At 44.1% G+C, this 20,389-nt stretch overlaps 1 protein-coding gene across 1 annotated transcript in view; it reads right to left on the bottom strand.

Moving 5' to 3' along the window:
• Positions 1-489: 489 nt before the first annotated feature.
• The window catches only part of FRMD1 (FERM domain containing 1), a 37,961-nt gene continuing 18,061 nt past the window's right edge, over positions 490-20,389 (bottom strand). Inside the window, exons 4-14 of the mRNA XM_082299573.1 lie at positions 14,562-14,641; positions 12,377-12,453; positions 10,555-10,741; positions 8,211-8,366; positions 5,974-6,039; positions 5,696-5,764; positions 5,332-5,506; positions 4,109-4,444; positions 3,854-3,982; positions 3,051-3,130; positions 490-999 (exon numbers count right to left, since the gene is read on the bottom strand). Coding sequence (XP_082155699.1) covers positions 712-999; positions 3,051-3,130; positions 3,854-3,982; positions 4,109-4,444; positions 5,332-5,506; positions 5,696-5,764; positions 5,974-6,039; positions 8,211-8,366; positions 10,555-10,741; positions 12,377-12,453; positions 14,562-14,641 — 1,643 coding nt within the window. The 3' untranslated portion in view covers positions 490-711. The remainder of the gene's footprint in view (positions 1,000-3,050; positions 3,131-3,853; positions 3,983-4,108; positions 4,445-5,331; positions 5,507-5,695; positions 5,765-5,973; positions 6,040-8,210; positions 8,367-10,554; positions 10,742-12,376; positions 12,454-14,561; positions 14,642-20,389) is intronic.

Genomic DNA, 20,389 nt, shown 5'->3' on the forward strand with positions numbered 1-20,389 from the left:
AAGGATATAATGCTAATCTGCATCACAGCAGTAGTAGACAGCTGACAGTCAGTTCCATTTGTTGCAATAAAGAAAAAAAAAACCACCACACATTGTATGTGGCTGGATGCTTACAACAAAATAACAACAAAAGAAGAAACTCCTGGCAGAGCAGGTCTTGCTCCCAATGCAGCAAATAAGCAACTTGTGTTCATTACAACTGAAACAGGCCAGACATTTCCATGCACAGCCCTCCAAATGTGCTAAAAATATATCCTGGCCTGACAGCTGTTGGCAATGTTGCAGCAGCACAAACTGAAGACAAACACACTACCTATACACTAGCATTAAGAGACACGGACCACAAGAGAAAAGCAGGAACATGGCATAGACTTTAAATTTCTTTCTGATTAATCCATTTAGACACAGTTTGCTTTACTCGCTCAGCATCATTTTGGTCCACTGTTTTTTGGTTTTTATGTTGGTTGTGTCACTGTCAAGGGTGCAGGCCACTTCAATTTCCTGCTCAGACTGACACTTCCAATGCCAGTGTTAAGTGCTACACTCCAGTTGATTTGCCCTGTCTGCAGAAGTGATGCCACTCACTGATATGGAGCATAATAACAAAGCCACTCACCACCTCCTGCAAGAACCAGAGTGACATCACATGTATTAATGAGGTATATATTTCCATGATGAGCTGTTTCCTGGTATGGAAGAGCTCCAATCTCATTACACCACGAACTCCTCTGGGACCTGGTCCTCTCCCAGAAGATCCAAGGAGAGGCAGTTCATGGATCGCTTCCCGTAAAGGGCAGACTTGGTTTTGCAGTCCGCTGTGGAATACACGCAGCCGTAGATAGACAGCTTATCCTCGAGGCTGCAGCCGAAGGTGTAGCTGTGGGACGTGTCTGAAGACAGCGTGGCACTTAGGGATGGGTGCCGGCGCTTGTACAGGCGGATGTCATCCAAACTCTGGCTGTGCTGCTCTGTGCAGCTCCTGCTTTTGGGCGATCTGACCTGCCAGTTCAGCAAGACACACACAAATGAAAACAATGAGCTCAGATACAGCCTAAGGATGCTGGCTATGCCATGCTAAAAGTTTCCCAAAATTATTCTTCCGCTCTTTCAAAAGAGCCCCACCAGCCTTCTGAAGGATGTTGGCTTAAAGAAGGAGCTGTGAACAATTCAGAAATTACAAGTGCAATAAGCTGTCCTGCCACGTTAAGCCAGATCCTGATCTGTCTGCACTGTGTCCTCAGTGTCCTGTGCAATGGATGAAACACTTGACAGATACTGACACCTGAATGACCTCACACTTCTTGGCAGATCCATGCAGTTGTCCTCAAATGGACAACACGCAGTTAACAAAAAACTACCCCAAGTGCTTGAACACACTGAGTTAAGTCTAATGAGCTGAAAGGAAGGTTCAGAAGGCAACCATGCAAATGCAAACTAATGGGTTCCAGTGTCCAGTAATTGCAACAGTTTAATCTACATAACATTGTTCCATAAAGAGCAGCAACAAATCAGCAGTAATTCCCAGAGGCACCATCTTGCTACACAAGCCTCTGTGAAGGAATTATTGTCCATTGGAGAGTATTTCCAGCTTCACCACTTGTATTTTTTTCTTTCTTTGCCTCTTTAATAATCACCTCTTAAATGCTATTATTAAGGCTAATTTCAAGAATATAATTTTGAAACCAAGACACTTCTGTTGACATCACAGAAAACTTCCTCCCAGTATCACTTCCCTCACTGCCATGGGAGGGGAATTAAAAAACTACCCTGAGGAAATCCTGTGCTGGCTCAGCTGTACTCCCAGAAATAGGAATATGTTGCACTGTCTGGTCAATGCTACGGAAACCCTGCAGCATTGAGTTACACAGCCTTGTAAGGAAGGTTTTGCTAGTTTTCTAAGGAGGCACCAAGTATGTGATGCACTAAAGTGACAGCCAGGTCTTTGCGATCATAAGACAGGCCTGTGTTGAGCAGAGCCATTTTTATAAAACAGATGCCTCATGATCATTTAACAGTGTAAGCATGATAACAGCAGTAACTTCAAAAACATTACAGCTTTAAGCAAGATGCCCACTTCCAGCCATGAGCTCTTAAGTCTTCCACTCAAATAGAGGAATAAATTAATTATGATTTGTACTGTATAGTCTTCAGCTTTGGAAAAAATAACCAAGATTTTATTCAAATCTCCTACAGCACTTCATGGACTATTTTGCTGAATAAATGAAAATTTCTTATCATTTTTGACTCGGTCCAGAAAGAAACTTGAAAAATTAAAAAAAAAGTCCTAAGAAGTGACTGAAATCCTTGTTAAGTGTTTTAGAATTCTCTCAGCAGATAAGGCCAGTTTGGATTAAGAGACGGAAGAAACGGTAGAGGTATTTTTTTTGTGGTTTTTGTTTTGTTTGGGTTTTTTGAAAAAAAACCCCAACATTTCTACCCCAATGGGTACAGCTATACTTTGAAAAGAGGTCTTAAAAAGGACATTTTAATAATTTTCTTCCAAATATAAGTTCTTCTATGAGGTACTTTACCATATATAGTTTTCCCTTTCTCAAGTGTTTGATGAAAAGAAAACCTTGACAACAAAGACTTCAGTACACAGAGTATAATCACACAAATGATACAACAACTAGAGCCTGAGCATCCGGTTTTGCTCTGATGTAAGCTACTTCTGGCTTCAGGAGCAGGAAGATGATCAAGTTGGCACCTCACATCCAAACTGCATAGATAGTCTTTGCTCTGTATTGCACTGAAAATCTGGAAGTGTCTGATTTTCCATGTCCCAGTCAGAAGACTAAGGCAGACAATAACTGGCTTGCAAGATCTCCCTGCTGATTGCTCCAAACCTTTCTACACTATTCTGAACCCAAATGCTGCTCTTATCCTATTCCTGAGAGCAGTAGCTGGCCAGCAGCTGGTTTTGATTACACCACGTAAAAATCAGTCAAATCCAAACTAATCCAGGTGTCCTGATTTACAGCTGTCTCCATTACACTAGACCTTGGTTCAATGCCCACACAGACCCTCCTGCTGAGCAATCTCTCCCTTACCTGGTGAAGGGATTCCACACTTTGGCCCCTCATTTTGATTAGTGTGACTTGCACCACAGACAGAGATTCCTGATTTATAGCTGCAAAGGAGAAGGAGAAAGTGAAAAGCATTGTAAGTTTGAGGTTTTGTGGGCTGTGAAACAGGGAAGTTGTTCTCACAGACCACACTCAAACAGTGCTATCCTCTAAAGATAAGTATACATCATTAAGCACCCTCAGTACTCCAGGAGTTTTGCTCATGAGTACATTTTTGGCCCTAAAGATCAGTGTTCGAAAACTTTCAAGAAAACAGTTTCTTGCCAACTTGTCCCATTTTCACCCTTCTTGCTTTTCTATAAAGGCTGTATGTATCAAGGCCAGACAGCTCCTGCATAATCCTGTTGCCTACCATTCCCTGTATCACAAGCCACAAAACTTTACCTAGAAATTCCTGTGACCATCCCATCTGTGGGATGGTTCTGTGGTTGAACCCCTTGGCTGTTTTGTAGCATACAAGATTTTAAAGCATATTCCTTCCCTACAAAAGGTTTACCTCAATTATCTTTTTGTCATTAACTGAATATAAGCTTGGCACATTTAAAGAAGGGAGACTTTGAGGAGCACAGAGGAGAGCAGCACTGTGCAATACAGAATGCTGGCCTTTAAACTCTAGATCAGCTGCCTGCAAATCTTGTTGCAGTAGGGCAGTAAATAGCACTGGCAGCTCTTTGGAAGGAGATAACAGTTTTCTTAGATCCCTCAGATTACACCTGTTGCTACAGCCTTAAAGAACAGCATTGAGCAGCAGCAGAAAGCCATCTCACCTTGGCAGCTAGCAGCATCTAGAGGCAGGGATTCAACAGATTCTCCCACAGTGGCCTCCTCTAACTGGTCTCCCTCTAAAGGCTCATCTACAGGCATCTCCTCTGGCTCATCTACTGCCAGCTCAAGCTCTAGGAGGAAGAGAGCAGCAGGAGAATGGTTAGCATTACAGTTGTGCTCCAAGCTGCTGTACAGTCTCTTACTCCCTGTTCTCCTTCAGAAGACAAAAGTGGGCTCCACCTGTCCAAATTCTTTACCATCATCCTGAGTGTCATCTTCAGCCCGTCCTTTGCTGCCACTGTCAATGCCGGAGCTACCGTAGCTGATGGTTGAGCTGCAGGATTTCTCCTTCCTATGCACCCGGTCAATGCTGAAGGGCTCATCCACCGACATTTCCACGGACACGCGGTGCCTGGAGTCGGCCTCGATGCCCGAGGTGTGGGAGCTGCCGTGACTTCCCGTGGACTGGCGGGAGAGGCGGTTGTCCCTGCGGCTGCCGCCACTGCTCCCACTGCCATGGGAGTTCTTGTCGCACGGGTCCAGGTCCATGTCTAGAGTGTCACTGATATAGGACTCCCGGTAGCGCTTCTTCTCTGAGGAGGAAAGAAGGGAGAAACCAGTGAGAACTTTAAGGAAAGGTAGCAAATATATTCAGGAAGTTCTGTTGGCACAAAATAACTAAGGAACAACTATTGCAGCTACTGAACAAATACAGGGACAGCTTTGTATTTTGTTTGCTCAACAGATGGATGCTCAGGTGGTTGTAAAAGAATTAGTCATATTCACTGTAAACCCAGCATCTCCTAAATTAGAACAGGCAGGTAGAGGCAGTTATGATACAGAAACCAGTAGGTTTCAGAGTGAAGGTCAGTAACAACAAAGCAAAACGAAAGCAAACAAAAAAGGGGAATTACTTAGTTAACTTCAGTGCTCTATCTTTAAAACCAGATGCACTGATTGGTTCTTGAAATACCCACCACTGTGTGAAGTCAGCTAAGAACAAGATTCCTGTGGCTGGTATTTATTAATGATTTATTATTTCTCCCATGGCTTGTATGTACTGAGGGTGGTCGAGAAATCCATGAGACACTAATGGACACAAAACAACTCAGTGCCTTTAGCCTACAGGCACTTGATCAGTGGCTCACTGATCTATGTGCCACTGGTTGCACCCACACAGCTCAAGGCCACTGCTGTAACCCCACTGAAGGGAAAGACAGAAACCACTTAAAAGGAGATATTACCCCTCTACTGCTCTCACACAAATACACTTCCTGATCACAGTCTACAATGCGGGAGCCATAAACACTTCTTAGGAATGGACTTGAAACGTATCTTACATCTCTGTTTCTATTACTGACTCTCTGATAAGGCAGAAACACCATTAATTAGATGAGAGCATCCACCATGAAACAACAGGAGAGACTAACACATTGTACTCTTCCCCTTTCCAAACTCACTTGGGTGTTCCCTAACATACCTTCAGCTTCCTCCAGTTTTTGGATCTGCTTCAAAACTGGCTGAATATTCAGAAAGAGCCGGTGGCTGTTACTGAGTAGCTGCAGCAAATGCCGTGACCTGAAGGGGCAACCCGTGTAGTAAACCAGTTTCCGTGCAGAGGGCAAACCATCTGGCTGGATTTCAAATTTTTTCCCCTGCACAAAGAGGAGAGATGCCAAAGAAATGAGCAAGAGCACGTTTTCAGTCACACAGCTACCAGAGATAGCCGTGGTCTTACGTGTGCAAGTGACAGGACCTGAGGCGGCAGCACAGGCAGGCTGACAGCTTTGCCACGTCCCAGGCTGGCAGCCACTGGCAGATGGCCTCCATTCCGTGATACTCACCAGAAAGGCCAGCTTCCCGATGTGCGACCAGGGAAAGTCGTAGAGGAGCTGGCGAATGTGATTCACCTCCTGCAACACATCAAACTCAGAGTGACACAGGGACTGGCAGGTACAGGGTGGAGCCAGCGATGTGCAAAGAATTTGCAAACAACCAAGAATTTGAGATATGTGGAGCCTGGTGTTCAAAGGGGAGGCAGAGGAGCCATGGTGAGGGGGGAGGACAGGGGAACTGGGCAGAGTTAATGCTACACCAGAAGGCTTTCACAGCAGTCTGTTACCTGATAGATGTGCATTCCTCTCAGGGTCAGGCCCAGGATAACTGTCGGTCGATCCTCCTTCTTATCCTAAAAGAACAGAAGAGTCAAAGGTTAATCTACAAAGACCATGCTCTTGTTCTGGCACCTACTGCAGGAGAGGTAGCAGGACTCCTCATCGGGCAGATGCATCAGATCATTTGGTTTTTATTATGTTTGTAAAGTGCGCCTTGCCTTGTTGACCCCTGAAATATCTAAAATCCCCTCATGCTGGGAGGTGCAGGCATGTCACCATGTCCTAACTGCCCTGGATAGGGAATCCTGTAGCTTTAGTGATTTGAGAGTATGGACAATTACTGCTCTCAGAGGTACCTTGTAACCTCTCTTGCAACCACTTGCTGTCTCTGCTGTCCCCATGAACATGCACCACTCTTGTTCTCCAGCGGACAAAGAGCCCAAAACTGAAGAGAAAGCCATCCCTCTCTCCCTGCCATAGCACTGCTGATCCCATCCAGGGATTTGCTAGATCTTAGGTGTCCCTTGGCTGAGGGGAGCTAATCAACGCCCAGTTACAGGGACTTTCATTCTAACATTCGATCTTGGTGTTGGGAGCAGGTGGTTTTACATGTTTATTACCTGGGTTGAAATACTGTCTGGCTTTTAACTCATGTTGCATCTTGGTATGACATACTTGGTCTCTAATCAGATTCTTTTGCTTGAAGACCAAAAAATATCATTAACTAATTCTTTCAGCTCTCCTAACACAGCAGAGTTAGGGAGGTGAACACATACTTTTTTTGCTAGGAGGAAAAGTAGGAAGAAAATTTTGGGGTAAAAATGTATGGACTCACAGAGCTCAAACTTTACATCCTAACTTTCCTCATCTGGCTTGCAAGATACAAGCCTTGTGCCATCACATTACCTCACCCTTCACCCCTGGTACCATCCCTGTCTTCAGTTCAAAGTCACTAAGAAATACTTTCTGCCTCCTAAGGGCAAAGAGCTTTGTAAATCAGTATTGGTCTGAATGAGAGATGTGGGGTGCATTGTGTTTTCTTTTGCAGTTCCCAACTTCAGTAGAAGCCATGAGGAGGGTGTTAAGACAAAAGTGACTGCTTTTGAAATCTCAGGGCAGCCAGCATACCAACACCTTCACCTAGCACCCCTCTGCGCTTGATCAGGCGATTTGTGACCCAAGCGGCATCTAGAAGGAGGATCTCTCACCACAAAATGTGCTGTGTTGCTCAGCAGGAATAAGAGCATATTAGGGATCAAACAACACATGGAGGAGTACATGATGCCTAAGTTCAAGTCAGACAGGAATTTGGATACTAAGAGCAACCAATTTCCCAGCCTTGATGTTTTCTGATATAAAATGTATCATGTCCTGCCAGCTGGGTTTCTTATGGCAGTCAAGTGTAACTAACTCTCTTGTGATTGCATCATTAACAGCATTAAGAATCAAACCAGAGGACTGAAGAGAGGTAGGTGAGCATCTATGGTTTGTAAGCATTTGTTCAAAGGACATGGATACTTCCCAGACATAATTCCCACTGAGCACAAAAACCCAAAAAGTTTAATTATGAGTCTGACAGAGTAGAATATCTCCATTTGGAAAAAAGGCCCAAGATGTTCCTAATTGCATAGGCAGGTTTCATTCACCTAAGAGGAACACAAAACTTCTCATTAGTCCTATTTCTAGGTCTAAACTTTCAGCATGTGAAAATGAAGCACCTTCTGCTTAAGCAGGCTTGGGTAAGGGGTCTAACAAGCAACAATGCAAGAATCCAAAACTGCCGAAAAAAGCACACAGCTGAAAAAATGCCAACCACTCTGGCAGGGTTGGAGAAGGAAGGGGATACGAAAGTTGGAATGACTCAGTGTCACCTTCAGTTACTACGTGACATTTGTGTGAAAGCTGGCTGACCTCTTGTCATTCTTTCAGTGAATTACAACAAGAAAAAAAAGCGGCTTCACTGATTTCCCTGGTGCAATTCTACTGACAGGAAGGGACAAATATGAAGCTTTGCCATTCCTGTGGCCAGTTTCTTGGCCGAGGAGCAAAATTAAATTCCAGCTATATCTGTATATTGGCAACGGATTTGTTTGTGGGGACAGGCCTCATTGGCCGAGCATTTTAGATTTGTTTGGCGTCTCTGAATCAGAGGCAACCATCCCTCAAACAAACAGAACGAAAAATGCAATGGTGTGCTCAATTAATGATGGGAGAGAAGTTCAAAATAAGAAGCTCTTTGTTTAACCTTCTGCAGCCTGTAGAAGTGGACAGGCACATCTTCCAGCAGGCAGGACTCCTTAATGAACTTCAGCACCGCGTCCTTAGCGCTGAGCCCTTGCTGTTCTCGGTGCATCTCTGGGGCATGTTTCAAAATGTAGTCGCTCCCCCTCTTCGCAATTATCTAAACCGCAAAGAAAACAAACAGGTCAGCAACTCTTCAGCAATCCCCATGAGGGGCAGCTGTGAGCAACAGCAAAGCAGTGGCTGGAGGTGGAGTAGGTTCATATATTCCCTCAAGATGTTAGTCCACGTTCGCCTCTACCTCCCTGGAGGATAAGCATTTAAAGCAGCCCAGATGACGCCGATGTCTCCAAACAGATCATAGTGGCAAAACTGTAACAGACCAAGACTATAGAGGTCATGTCAGATCTTTTCACTTTTAAGTATTGCAATTAGTTTTCCTAAGTCTTGGCATCCATAAATGTTTATGGGCAGATAACAAATACTGCTCTGCATGCCAGCACAATCAGCAGCAACATCTCCAAACAGGCAGAAATGCTAGGTTTTCCTTTTAAGACCAGAAACTACACATTAGGCTTATTTAGCATTTCCATCCTCAAAGGGATGGATAACACTATCTCAAGGTATTTTTTTATCTGTTGGGAGTGGTTGGCAGGCACGTGGCTTCACTAAGCAGTAGAAAAACCTGCACTGGGCCTTTAGCTCCTGCCCTGCAAGTGCCCAGTTCCCATGTTTGCCCACATGCCCTCTCCGTACAAGGCTACTGGGCGGCTCAGCCCCCTCCCATGCCCAACTGGTTCTTTTCAGGGTGTAAGTGGCAGTGACAGGTAAGAGGGATGATTGGCTGAATTCACTTCACAACATCCCTCACCACCAGGGGCATTTGAAACTGGATTGCACCAGGTACCTGAGAACATACTGCCAGGAACAACCTGTCCTGGCTCAAACCAACCAGACCCCATCACCACCCAGCTCCCACTTACATGTTATATTAAACCCGTTGTTTACTCTGTTTGCTAACACCTCTGCATGCCTTGCCAGATTAGTTACCCTCCCACAAGGAAGGCGGGCCTTGGTGGAGGACAACATCAATGCCATCAGCTGTGCAATGTCAGCAAAAAGAGATGTGCCAGCTCCACGGTTCAAAGCTGGGTGGGTCAGCCCAGGGCAGCACTGCCTCTCCTCACTGGCACGAGACTTGGGGCAACCCTTGGCCAAATAAGAAGCACGTGTTGAAGGAAGTGATTGTGTTGGATGAGGAGATTGCTCACTATCTCCCCATGGGAGCCCAGAGGCAGGGAGAGAAGCGTCCCCATGCCTGCCAGATTTTGCTGTTTGCAATGATGTAATAAATCATCCACATACTTGCTTGGGGTTGTGGCTCAGCGCAGGTGAGCAACAGTCTGTGATAAGCCCTTTAACTGCCTTGGAAACAGCACATAAGACCCACCTTTTCCAGCCCTTTTTTAGCTACCTCCTGACTGGCACCCCATAACAAGGAATGGCATGGGATGAGGGCCTGTTGTCTGGGAGAAAAGCACACTGCTGCACAGCAAGGCAGACAGGCTAGGATTTGTGCACGAAAGAGACTATCAGTCTTCAAGACAAGTCCTGTCACTGTTCTGAACCTTCTCCCCAAAGCAGGGGACAGTATCTTATAGGGGAGATGCAACTTGCCTGGGACAAGTAGCCAACTAAGAGAGCAAGTCTTAGCTAATTTGCCTCAGTTGACAATTAAATCAATTCTTGGTTGTAAGTCTTGAAGGGCACAAGTCACATGTACATGCTTATAAACAAACATGCAAACCCCTTCTCTTTCCTCTTACTGAACTTGAGGCAGAGATTAATGACAAAGCAAGCACCAGAGGCACTGCACAGCAGTACTACCCTGTAGGGTTTGGATCTATCTATCTCTCCCTAAGGCAAGCATTACAGAGATGGGAACAAAGGGCAATGGACTTGGCTTCACAGCCCTGAGGTTTTCTGGAGAGCTTGGGTTGTGCAGATCTTGCTGATGTACCACTGGAAGCACACAACCCTTTAAGCCGTAGAAGAATTAAACAAAGACAGCTGCACTGTTAGAGTTATTCATGTGACACCAACACATTCCATCACCAAGGAAGGATGTACCACCACCTCACTAATGACTGAGCCCAGGAACATGCACCTACATCCAGCGAAAAGACAAGAGATACCTCCTGAGGGAACTTCAGGGTGACACTCTACCTGTCTGCCTGATCATTGCAGTGGGAGATGAGGAAGTCATGTGGCTGCAGTTAGGTACCACCTTGGCATAGCTCCTGCTGCATGCATAATCTGTTGACAGAAGGATTCCCCCCCCAACTTACCCATTGCGGGAAATAAGCCTGAGGTTCAAAATATTTGCCAGTGTGGACCTTCTCTCTGTAGTTGCCCAAGTCTGCCTGTAAGCTGTAGGCAGCCAGCAAGAAGTAGATTTCTTCTTTGTGGTTGCAATGAGACATAAGTACTTGCTCTTTGAGATGGTAGTAGTAGAGCTGCCGTGCCACCTTATCTCTGCAAGACAAAGGCAAATTTACTCCAAGAACAAAGTTCAGATAAGGCCCCTCAAAAACATCATCCTGCTAAGAAGAGGGATTAAACTTTGACACATCTGATGTGTGCCAATGCTACCCTGATACAGGTCTGTGTATAAGGAGCATCAAACCAAGATCAAGGTCTTTTCCCACTAAGTGTTGTACAAACAAGAGAAATGGTAACTTCTACCTTGAGGAGCATGAGATCTAAGAAGTTAGGGCAGAAGATAGATTAAAGAAAAATCACATCACACCTGTTTTGGAGACTGACTACAATCAAGCACTTCTGTTTCCCTGGAAAGCCTGTAGCAGCCGGGAGAGTCAACTCCCTTGGATTCCCAGTCCTGTTTCTTGCACACCTGTCCTCCTTTCCCCTCTAAACTTGGCACTGCTTTTTTGTTTCACCTTGCCTTAGGCTCATGATACTTTTCAACAGCTAATTCCCTGCAAGGTAGATCAAAAGACATGGGAGCCCTGGGCTTGTTTTTGTCTTCTTCCTCAAGCTGCTAAACAGGGATTGTCTGATAAGGCATAACTATGGCATAGCCTTGATAACCCACACACCCCCTGCCCTCAGAAATCATGGGAAGCAGGCTGCTGACATGTACATGTAGATGAGGTGCTGGACACTACAGTCTGCTTGTAAAAGTGTGCATGTATAGTTTCAAGGGGCCAGATAACTACCTCTGCATGGTTCCACAAACCTCTCCAACTAAATTACTAGTGCATCACTAGTGTCTGTGATAGTGAAGGATATGTGCCTTGGGAGTGGCAGAATGATATGTAATCTCCCTTTGTACAAAAAAAGCAAAATGAAATAGAAAACACTTATCAGCCAAACAGACTCCATAAGAAAGAGTCCCCTGTATCCAAAAATGAAAGACTATGGAGAGAGAAAACATAGAAAACCACAAGCTTTGTTCAAGACAAGAACAAATGCCAAAAATTTGGTAAAGATTTTAATCCCACCTAATGATCCCAGCTCCTGGCTTGCCCTGGGGACAGAGCCACACCAGAAGCGCTGATGTAAATTAACTCTGTCAGTTGTTCATTTTTAACTACCTCATCCTTTGTTCTGTACCATGGGTGAGGGTGGTGCTGTTTTGAGTGCAGCCCATATTCCATGTGAATGGTCTACAAATGCAAAACTCTCTAACTTATGAAGTAATTTCTTTTGTCCATGTATGAAAGTCCATTTCCAGAAGTAAACTGCACAGAGCACTGCTCAAATACAAAAACCAGATCCAAAGTGCTTTGGAGTATAAATAACTATTTTTGGTATATTCATCTAGTGCTTTTCATACAACCAAAAGACACAAGCAAAAGAGTGCTAATCATGTTTTGATAATGTCGTCATTCAACCTGCTCTTTCAACACAGATGGAAAAGCAGTCACAATTTTCCTAGGGATATGGAGTATGATTCAGGCAGAAAACATTCATAGCTGAGTGAGGAAGTCTGTGGAGGTCTTCAAAAAAAAAATTCAAGCAGATTTTTTAAGACTTATTTCAGTGAGCTCACAGAGATGAGCTTAACAAAGAAACATTATTTTTCTTTCATTTTAAGAACACACTGAATAATTGAAAACACAGTAATTACCACAGAAGGGAACTTACCCTATTACTCTTCCATTTTCTACATAGTATTGTACTCTAAAGAATGCAACAAATGGAGGGCTGAATTTCTCTGTCCCCTAGAGCAAAGACAGGAGACGAGTTAAATTATGATCAGCATCCAAAATTCCTGTTACCCTATATGGTAATGTTCTCTTCTCCCAAGTTCACTCCCCATACTGCTTTTCATTTTCTACTCTTAGCAAGTTTTAGGGGCGAGTCTGACTGTCTTGGAGGCTCATGACAATGAGGCATCACAAAACATTCAGACAGGTTGAACGACAAAATATCCTAGGAAGAGCAGAAGATTTTTTGGATAGGAGGATGAGCTGGTGTAAGAGTCCCAGCATAGCCTGGGGACACGTAGCCTGGCCCAGAGTTACCTAGCTCAGCACCTGGCAGCACCACAAACACATTCATGCTGAACACAGCAAGTTTAACTCAGCCTCCCTCAAAGCGCCAGGCAAGGCGGCAGGGCAGCGTGCCACGCTGGCACGGCCCTGGCGTTTCCAGGGCACTCCTAGGAGCAACCATCCATCCCTGCACCACACCACACCACTCAGCACGGACACACGCGCTGCCACGCTCAGCAGTCGCTGCCTGGGGCTGAGGCGCACCAGCCTGGTAGCAGCTCCGTGCCTGTTGTTTGGCAGGGCACGTGGTAAGTTATTCACACGTTCCTGCAGCCACAGACAAAAAGGCAATGTTTGTGTCTGCCTTACACTGAGGAGTGCTGTTAGAAGAAAGCCAGCACGAGTCCTATGGTTTTAACTACAGCCTATCTTTCTGACTTACAGCTTGTTTTAAACAGGAGAAAAAAAAAAAAAAAAGAAAAGAATGAGAAGAAGAAAGGAACATCTTACTAGCTTATTCTCTCATCTTTCCTACTTTGCCACTTTAATGTTCACACAAATAACTTTTCTCCCACAGGCACTTCCAAGGCTTTACTGGTCAGACCCATTTCACTGGGACAAGGTACATGCCATGCCCTCCACATCTGATGCAGACAGCTTCTTGATCATGTAAATATCTCCATTTTATTTCTGGAACTTGTTCACAGTCACCCTATTTTATCAGCTGGACTGGGCTTTCTACCTGAAACCTCTTCATAGGAATTAAATCCTTGTCAATTAACCCAGTCCAATAGGCTAACTCATCTCAGACTGTAGTACTGCCAATGGCAACTCATGCAGTCTTTTATGATTCGCATCACACCAGAGGTTCAACACTTATCCTGACCGGAAAAGTGTTGCAAGATCCAATCACAAAGCAACCTCAAAGCCTACCCCGTCCCGAGGCAAACAGAAACACCTGCTTTGGGAAGCTCTCACTGGCTGGACAGACAGCTCTCCGAATGACTCTGGCTGTCTTTGAAGTAACTCACTCATTTGGGAAAAGCAGAGCACATGCTTGGGGATAAGAGATCCCCAAACCTCACTAGTCATCTACAAACTTCTCTAAGCAGCAGAAATGGCAAGTGTGCCTACTCTGCAAAAGAAAACCCTTAAGCAAGGTGGAAAAAGTCATAACGACCCAATTAAGATATCTGAAAGCAATTGCATGCTATACTTTGTTCTAGACTATGACTCCTCTATTAATGACACATTAATATTAATGACACATTCCACCAACAGGAATTATCATGTCTGAATGAACAGCATTAAACAATTACATAGGCTTGTCTTTATTTCACATAGCTTTTCCCTCTCTTGTCAGGGCTAGTTAGCATTAAAGAATTAGGCCTCTTTTCAAACAAAATATCTTTCCTCTCCCTCCACTGTCCTTTAGCACTTACTCTGGGAAGAGTCACAGCTCCAGTCTTTTCCCTTATGTCAGATTCAAGTCACAGAAGGTTATTTTAGGTTGTTTTGCTTAAGGATAAAAATGAGGTCTCCAGACTAAGATCCAGACTAAGTTCAAATGGAAAACTGACCAACTGACCTCCACTTCTGTAGCAGCCAAGCAGCAACCATGTGGTTATTATTGCTCAGGTAAAGTTGTGTAAGGGGCTGTTTTAGCTCTTTTAATTAATTGTACAGCTGTGCACAAGTCACTGCATTTTGCTACTGAAAAGTATTCTGCAGACCATCTTCAAGAAATGCTCTGTGGACCTCAGTTTAAGAGTTTTCATTTCACTGTGTCATCCAATAAAAAAGCAGCAGCCTCCAAAATTAAACACTTCTCTTACTTTGGTGGTCTCTTTCTTCCATTCCTTTGAAAAGTATTTGCTAAGCTTCTGCTCCAGGTCTATAAAAACATACTCATTATCTGAAAGATAAGAATAAAGGAATTTAATGTTAAATAATTAGAAATTTTTAGTCATTAAACATTTAGTTGACTCTACAAGTTATTTCCAAGCAATATATTTTAAAACAAAGCTAACCAGGGAATAGACAGGGCAGTGGAAAAAAAAAAAGAAGAGTACTCTTAAGTACATGTGCTACTCCAGACAGTATGGAAGGAAGGTCAGTCACACCTTGAAGAGATCCTGAGCTAAAGGTTCCCAAACACCTTAGCCAGAAATGCAGAATTCCTGCTTTATAATCAAGAAGCCATTTACAAAAGGGAAACATCATCTTACCGAGCTAATTGTACTGTCAGCTTGCTGGATTCAGTTTTTTATTGTTATTAAACAAGCAAGCCCTACCCAAGCTTGTACTCTGCCATCATGTTGCACCATGGTCCAACATGGCACAAGTAAGTAAACAGAGCTGGGTATTTGACAGTTTTCATCCTCTGCCTGTGAAGGGGATCCTCTGAAAGGGTGAGAAACAAGAAGACCAAACACAAACGCCTTCCTCAGAAGGTCTGGTGTCTCCTGCTCACACCCAACTTCTTTCATATAGAAAAAAGATGAATGAAAGGAAGGGAAACCTGGCCTGCTTCAAAAGATAAAGGACCAGGACTTGCTCTCCACCCTAGTGAGAGTGAACATGACACAGCCTGAATGGCACATCACCTTGAAAGAGCTTTGTGCTGTTTTCAAAGCTGATGTTTCATAACACTGCTTACCAATTATCAAATACAAAAAACTCAGCCAGTGAAAGATTTTTTCCCTGAGTCTTCAAGTCTCTTAAGGAAAAAAAACAAAAAACAAATGACAAGACCTGACAGGTGTTTCAGGCTGCAGCAGCAATGCCAGCTGAGCACATTCACCTGACCAGTCCCTCTACTCTTTGATCTTGCTTAGGACAGTGTTTTGACAGGTGACACAAGTCCCAAGATGAAGAGCTTGCTCCTTAGACATGAAAGAAGCAGGAGAAAAAAGGGGAAGGAAAAAAAAGGAAGAAGAACCCTTCACAAAACAAACTTCTCCTTAAGACCAGCCCAGGCTTCCAAATGAGAGTCTGCACTTGTGTTTGCATGGCAGATGCGGGCCTGGCATGGTCAGTGTTACAGCAGGTGTTGAAGGGGCTCTGAGCTACCTTGCAGTCACCCTTCCAAAGCATTCCAGATCCTTAGAGGGGCAGATAACTGCAAATATTGTCTTTGCTAGCTTTCAAAAAACAAACAAGCAAAACAACCCTCTGTCACCACCTCCTTAACTTCCCACCTCAAGTTAAAGAAACCACACCTGGTGCTATCCAGAACTGGCCCACGCATCACCCTACTAGGAAACCTTCTGTAAAATATCAATAACACTGGACACAAAAAAGACAATGTCCAAAAAAGTCCTGTTTCTGTCTCCGTGCTCTTTCCTGCATTGTACTGATTGCAGCTGTACTTTTAATATACTTACATTTCTGTTTATCACTTTACTTGGCATATCACACACAAAAACAAAACAGTATTTAACAGAACCATTGAAATGGCTGTATGAAATTACTGAAAGTGTTGGTGGTGGGAATTTAAGTGCTGTAACACACAAGATGATATGGAAGCTATTTTTGCTGTTTTGACAAGAAGAGGAAGAGTTTTTATTGTCACAGAGATTGCATCTTGTACCTGCCTCTTCACTTCTGCCTGTAAGATAGGGAGGCTGGTGGGCTACACTGGCCCTAGCCCTTCCTTTTCTAGGTCCATTAAGATCAGATAATACTGCCTTGAAGAGGCTGATAGAAGTCCTAGTCAGTGAGAGAGAGAAGAGTTTGTTCATGTTAGACTTGTCTCTATCCCTTGCCAGCTGCCAAGCTGGTAAGCATCACTCCGTAAAGCTTTTATTAAAAAAGAAGTAAAAGCTCGTTTAGGAACCAATTGCGCAGCAAGCGACAGGAGTGGGATAACACGAGCACGGCACCCAGTCCCTCCCTGGGCTTTGATAGCCCTGGAGCAGGGCAAGCGCTCCACTACTGGCTCCCCACGTGGCACGGGGCTGGTCCTGACGGCACAGCAGTGCTGGGTAAAGCCTGTGTTGCCTCCATCAGCACTGTGCTCTTTAGCTGACACCTCGTGAAGAGGCTATAACAAGTTGAAGGGTCAGTTTTCCTTTCTGGCTCAAGAATGATCCCATGCCCAGAGGCATTCAGAGAAACACATTAATTATTCCTCAATCAGGAGGGAAAAATTGCAACAGCAAGCACAATGACATACCCCAAACCATCCCATCACACCTGAATACTAAGTCAGAAAGAGAAAAAGTGTGACAGAACAGTTACACTACAGTAAAGCTATTTGTTACCCACACCCCACAGCCCCTATTTATCTGTCATGTTCATTAGGTTAGAGACGATTTTGTGAGGGCCCAGATGTCATACCTGAGGACTCCAGGTTATCATCAGACCTACTCAGAGATGCACATAAACCACAAGTATAAGCCAGGCTACAGGAGGACACCCCAAAGTATCATCTCTCCCTGGGGGTCCCACTCCTCCCCAGCCCAGCTCAGCATCCTCCCTCCCATGCGAGAATGCAGCACTGCATTCCTGCCTTAATGAAGTTAATATTGCTGGAATGTCAACCTGCAATGTAAGACTCCATCTACAAAAACAAGGAGGTATTTTCCCTCCGCAGCCCTACTGGTTTCTGGATGGCTTTGGGGTTTTTTTTCCTTACACTGGATTAGTGATGAAACCTAAGAGATCTTTTGCCAGATGCTAAAACTGTCTGCTCTGAAAATAAGCATCTCTAACAGATATGAGGGCACCAAACTGCAGCACCCCTGAGCAGTGCTGTAAAGGACAATATAGAAATGCACAGATGGCCTCCTTTCCAGGGAAGAATAAATTTGATCTGTGGATCCAAATGGGGCTGGATACTCAGCAGGTACAAACTGTCATTGCTCCACTGGCCTCAGCTGAAGGACAAGTGAAAGGTACCAAAAAGCTGACTGAGAAGCATGCACACATAGAAATACACTCTCATCCACCTGCAGCTACCGACACCGAGTTCATAAATTTCATCTCAGCACTGTAAGTGATCTTACAAGTACATCAGCTTCTCTTGAAAGGTTCCCCCATGTTTGTGTGTACAAATACCAGACCTGGAACAACTCACCAGTGCACTGCAATCCCATGAAATGCATCTGGACAGCCCCTTGCAGTAAGGCAATTTACACATTTCTCCCAATTTCACCTTTAAGAATTTTCAAATGAGATTGAAAATTTATGCTGTAAAAATCACATTTCAAAATAAGCAGTTACCAGAAATGAAAAACACTTCCACTCTGCAATATTAGCTTAGCACATTTTATGTATTTAAAAAAAAATAGGACACGCATTGTTGCAAAAAAATAATGGGTCAGGTCCCCAGTTAGAAAAAAGTGACACAGTTCCAGTGAGTGATGCAGACTTAGAATAGGCATTATTTACACTGAAGGAAAAATGGGAATAGAAAATTATGGCTGTAATACAGGGCCAAATCAGTTCCAAGTCATTGTTAACCTAAAGGCCATTATTTTGCATTAACCAGTTCCTCCTCATCTTACTTTTTATGAAAAGTGAGTTCTCTGCATAAAAGCTAAGTAATGGTGAATGCCAAAAACCTGTTCTCCTCCTGTGCCCATTTTGGCCTAGGAGCACCAAGAAATTCCACAAAGGTGTCCTACCAAGAGTCAGAGCTTAGGCCCCAAAGGCAGCCAGGAAGATCCCACTAACAAATTTGGCTAAGCATATTTAGTAATGCAACTAGACATTCCAGAAGAATAGGATTCAAATAAAATATGAATTAGTGCAAAGCCAAATTTCCACATAGCAAGCATTTTCTGCCTAAAAGAGAACGGAAAAAATTATCCATGGCTATTGCACTTAACTTTTTCCAGACGCTTCAAGAAGCTTCATGGCAACACCACTATGTCCCTTGAGGTGCAACAGGAAAGAGCACGAGCAGGACAGAAGGATGCTAGGGTTAGGAGAGAGCTGAAGCTTAAAAAAAACCAAAAAACAACAAACACCCCCCCACTCTAAAAAAATACCTCACAACACATGCTGTAGACCTCACATAACCTGAGCACCAGCATGGATTTTTTTGTTTATTTATTGAAGAAACACTGACTACACACTCCTTTTGCATGTGGAGCTTCCCAAGCTTCCAAGCCTCAGTGATTTGGGAAAATCACTATCCACATGGCCTCTGCTCCTACCACCTGTACATGGCTTCTTGATGCTCCTGGTGCTACCTTTCAAGCCAGTAGAAAGAAATGTTGCCCACTTTCTGATACCTGGTTGATTAGTTTACTAAAGGGTCTAAAAACTTGGTTCAGGATAAGCTTGTGTTTTTAGCTTTAGCTGGAAAGTACATGTATCTCAAGTGAAGGGGAGAATCACAACAGAGGCTGGGAGTAAAACAAGGGAGGTCGTGGCTGAGGTCACTTTAGCTGGGATGGACACAAGGCCTGTGGAGGGTAGCATGAAAGGAGACAATATCAAGAAGCCTGAGATCATGTGGCTGTTAGGAACTGCTGAGGTCTGAACACTGAGCTAAAGGCTCCTTCATTCCTGGTAATGGATAGGCACTGCAAGAGTATATTTAGCAACAAGGCATGCCCAGGCAAAGATCTCCAGACTTCAGCAGTGTCACAGTGGAACAAGAAGAAGCACAAGAAGAGCTGCAAAACCATTTCCAGCGCTGCTTATCCAGGGGCAAACAAACCCCTTGCAATTCTCAGGCAGGAGAGCACTTTGCTGGATGTTGTACTGATACCGAAGGAGGAACAATTGACAGAGGGTACAGGCAAAAAATTGCCTTCATAGGAGGAGACCATGTAAGTCCTTTCAAGGAGTACTTTATACTCTCTGGACATCTGAACCCCTGCAATTCCCTTTAGGTGGTACATTTCTTATATTGCATTTATCTCATTTGAGGTGCAAAAGTCACTGTAATAGAGTTGTACCTTAGGTTAGAATACAGGAGAAACCCACAAAGGAGACTCAACTATGCAAGCAGATTTAAGAGAGGACAGACAAGAAGCAGGGATAATGAGGAAGGACTGGTGTGTAGAAATCATTATAAGGTATTTCAGATAGCTTTTGTTATTTGTCTCCTAAGAGACCCTTTGTTATAAGAGATACCCATGTAATAGAAAGATAACATGGTAGCATATTCTGTCCATGAACTTCAGTACTGGGGGGATATACAGATGCAGAAGAGTTTACTTGAGGCAGAGCGGTTTTGGTGGAGTTAGTCACTGAGCTCCTTGGTAAGCATGTGCTGGGAAGCATGGGCCTGGCAAGGTGAACAGCCATAGCTGTAAAAACCAAAGTATTATCCTTGAGGCAGGGGATTTGGTTTTGTAAGAAAGCCAGCCTGACAAATTCCCAAGAAGACACAGAGACAGTCAGAGGGTATAAGAGCTGCAGTCTTGTTCCTTCCCAATTGAAGGCTTCCATCTGCTTAGGTCAAGCAAGGTTTGCTTCTAGAAAGGCATTGCCCAAAACTCAGGATTGAAGGGATCTGGGTTATAATGACAAAGGAAGGCTGGCTGTTCTTTGTTTGCTGACAATCAGTTTTGTTTTAGAAGACTGGATGTGTTGCTGCACACACTTTCTGATAACAAGAGGGAAACCTCCTGCAGGGCACTAGATAAGGTTGACCCCGCAGGAGGATTTGCTGTATAAGACCCAGCTGCTGAAGTCTATGGAA

Source organism: Coloeus monedula, assembly GCF_965178545.1.
Source record: "Coloeus monedula genome assembly, chromosome: 2".
Taxonomy (NCBI): domain Eukaryota; kingdom Metazoa; phylum Chordata; class Aves; order Passeriformes; family Corvidae; genus Coloeus; species Coloeus monedula.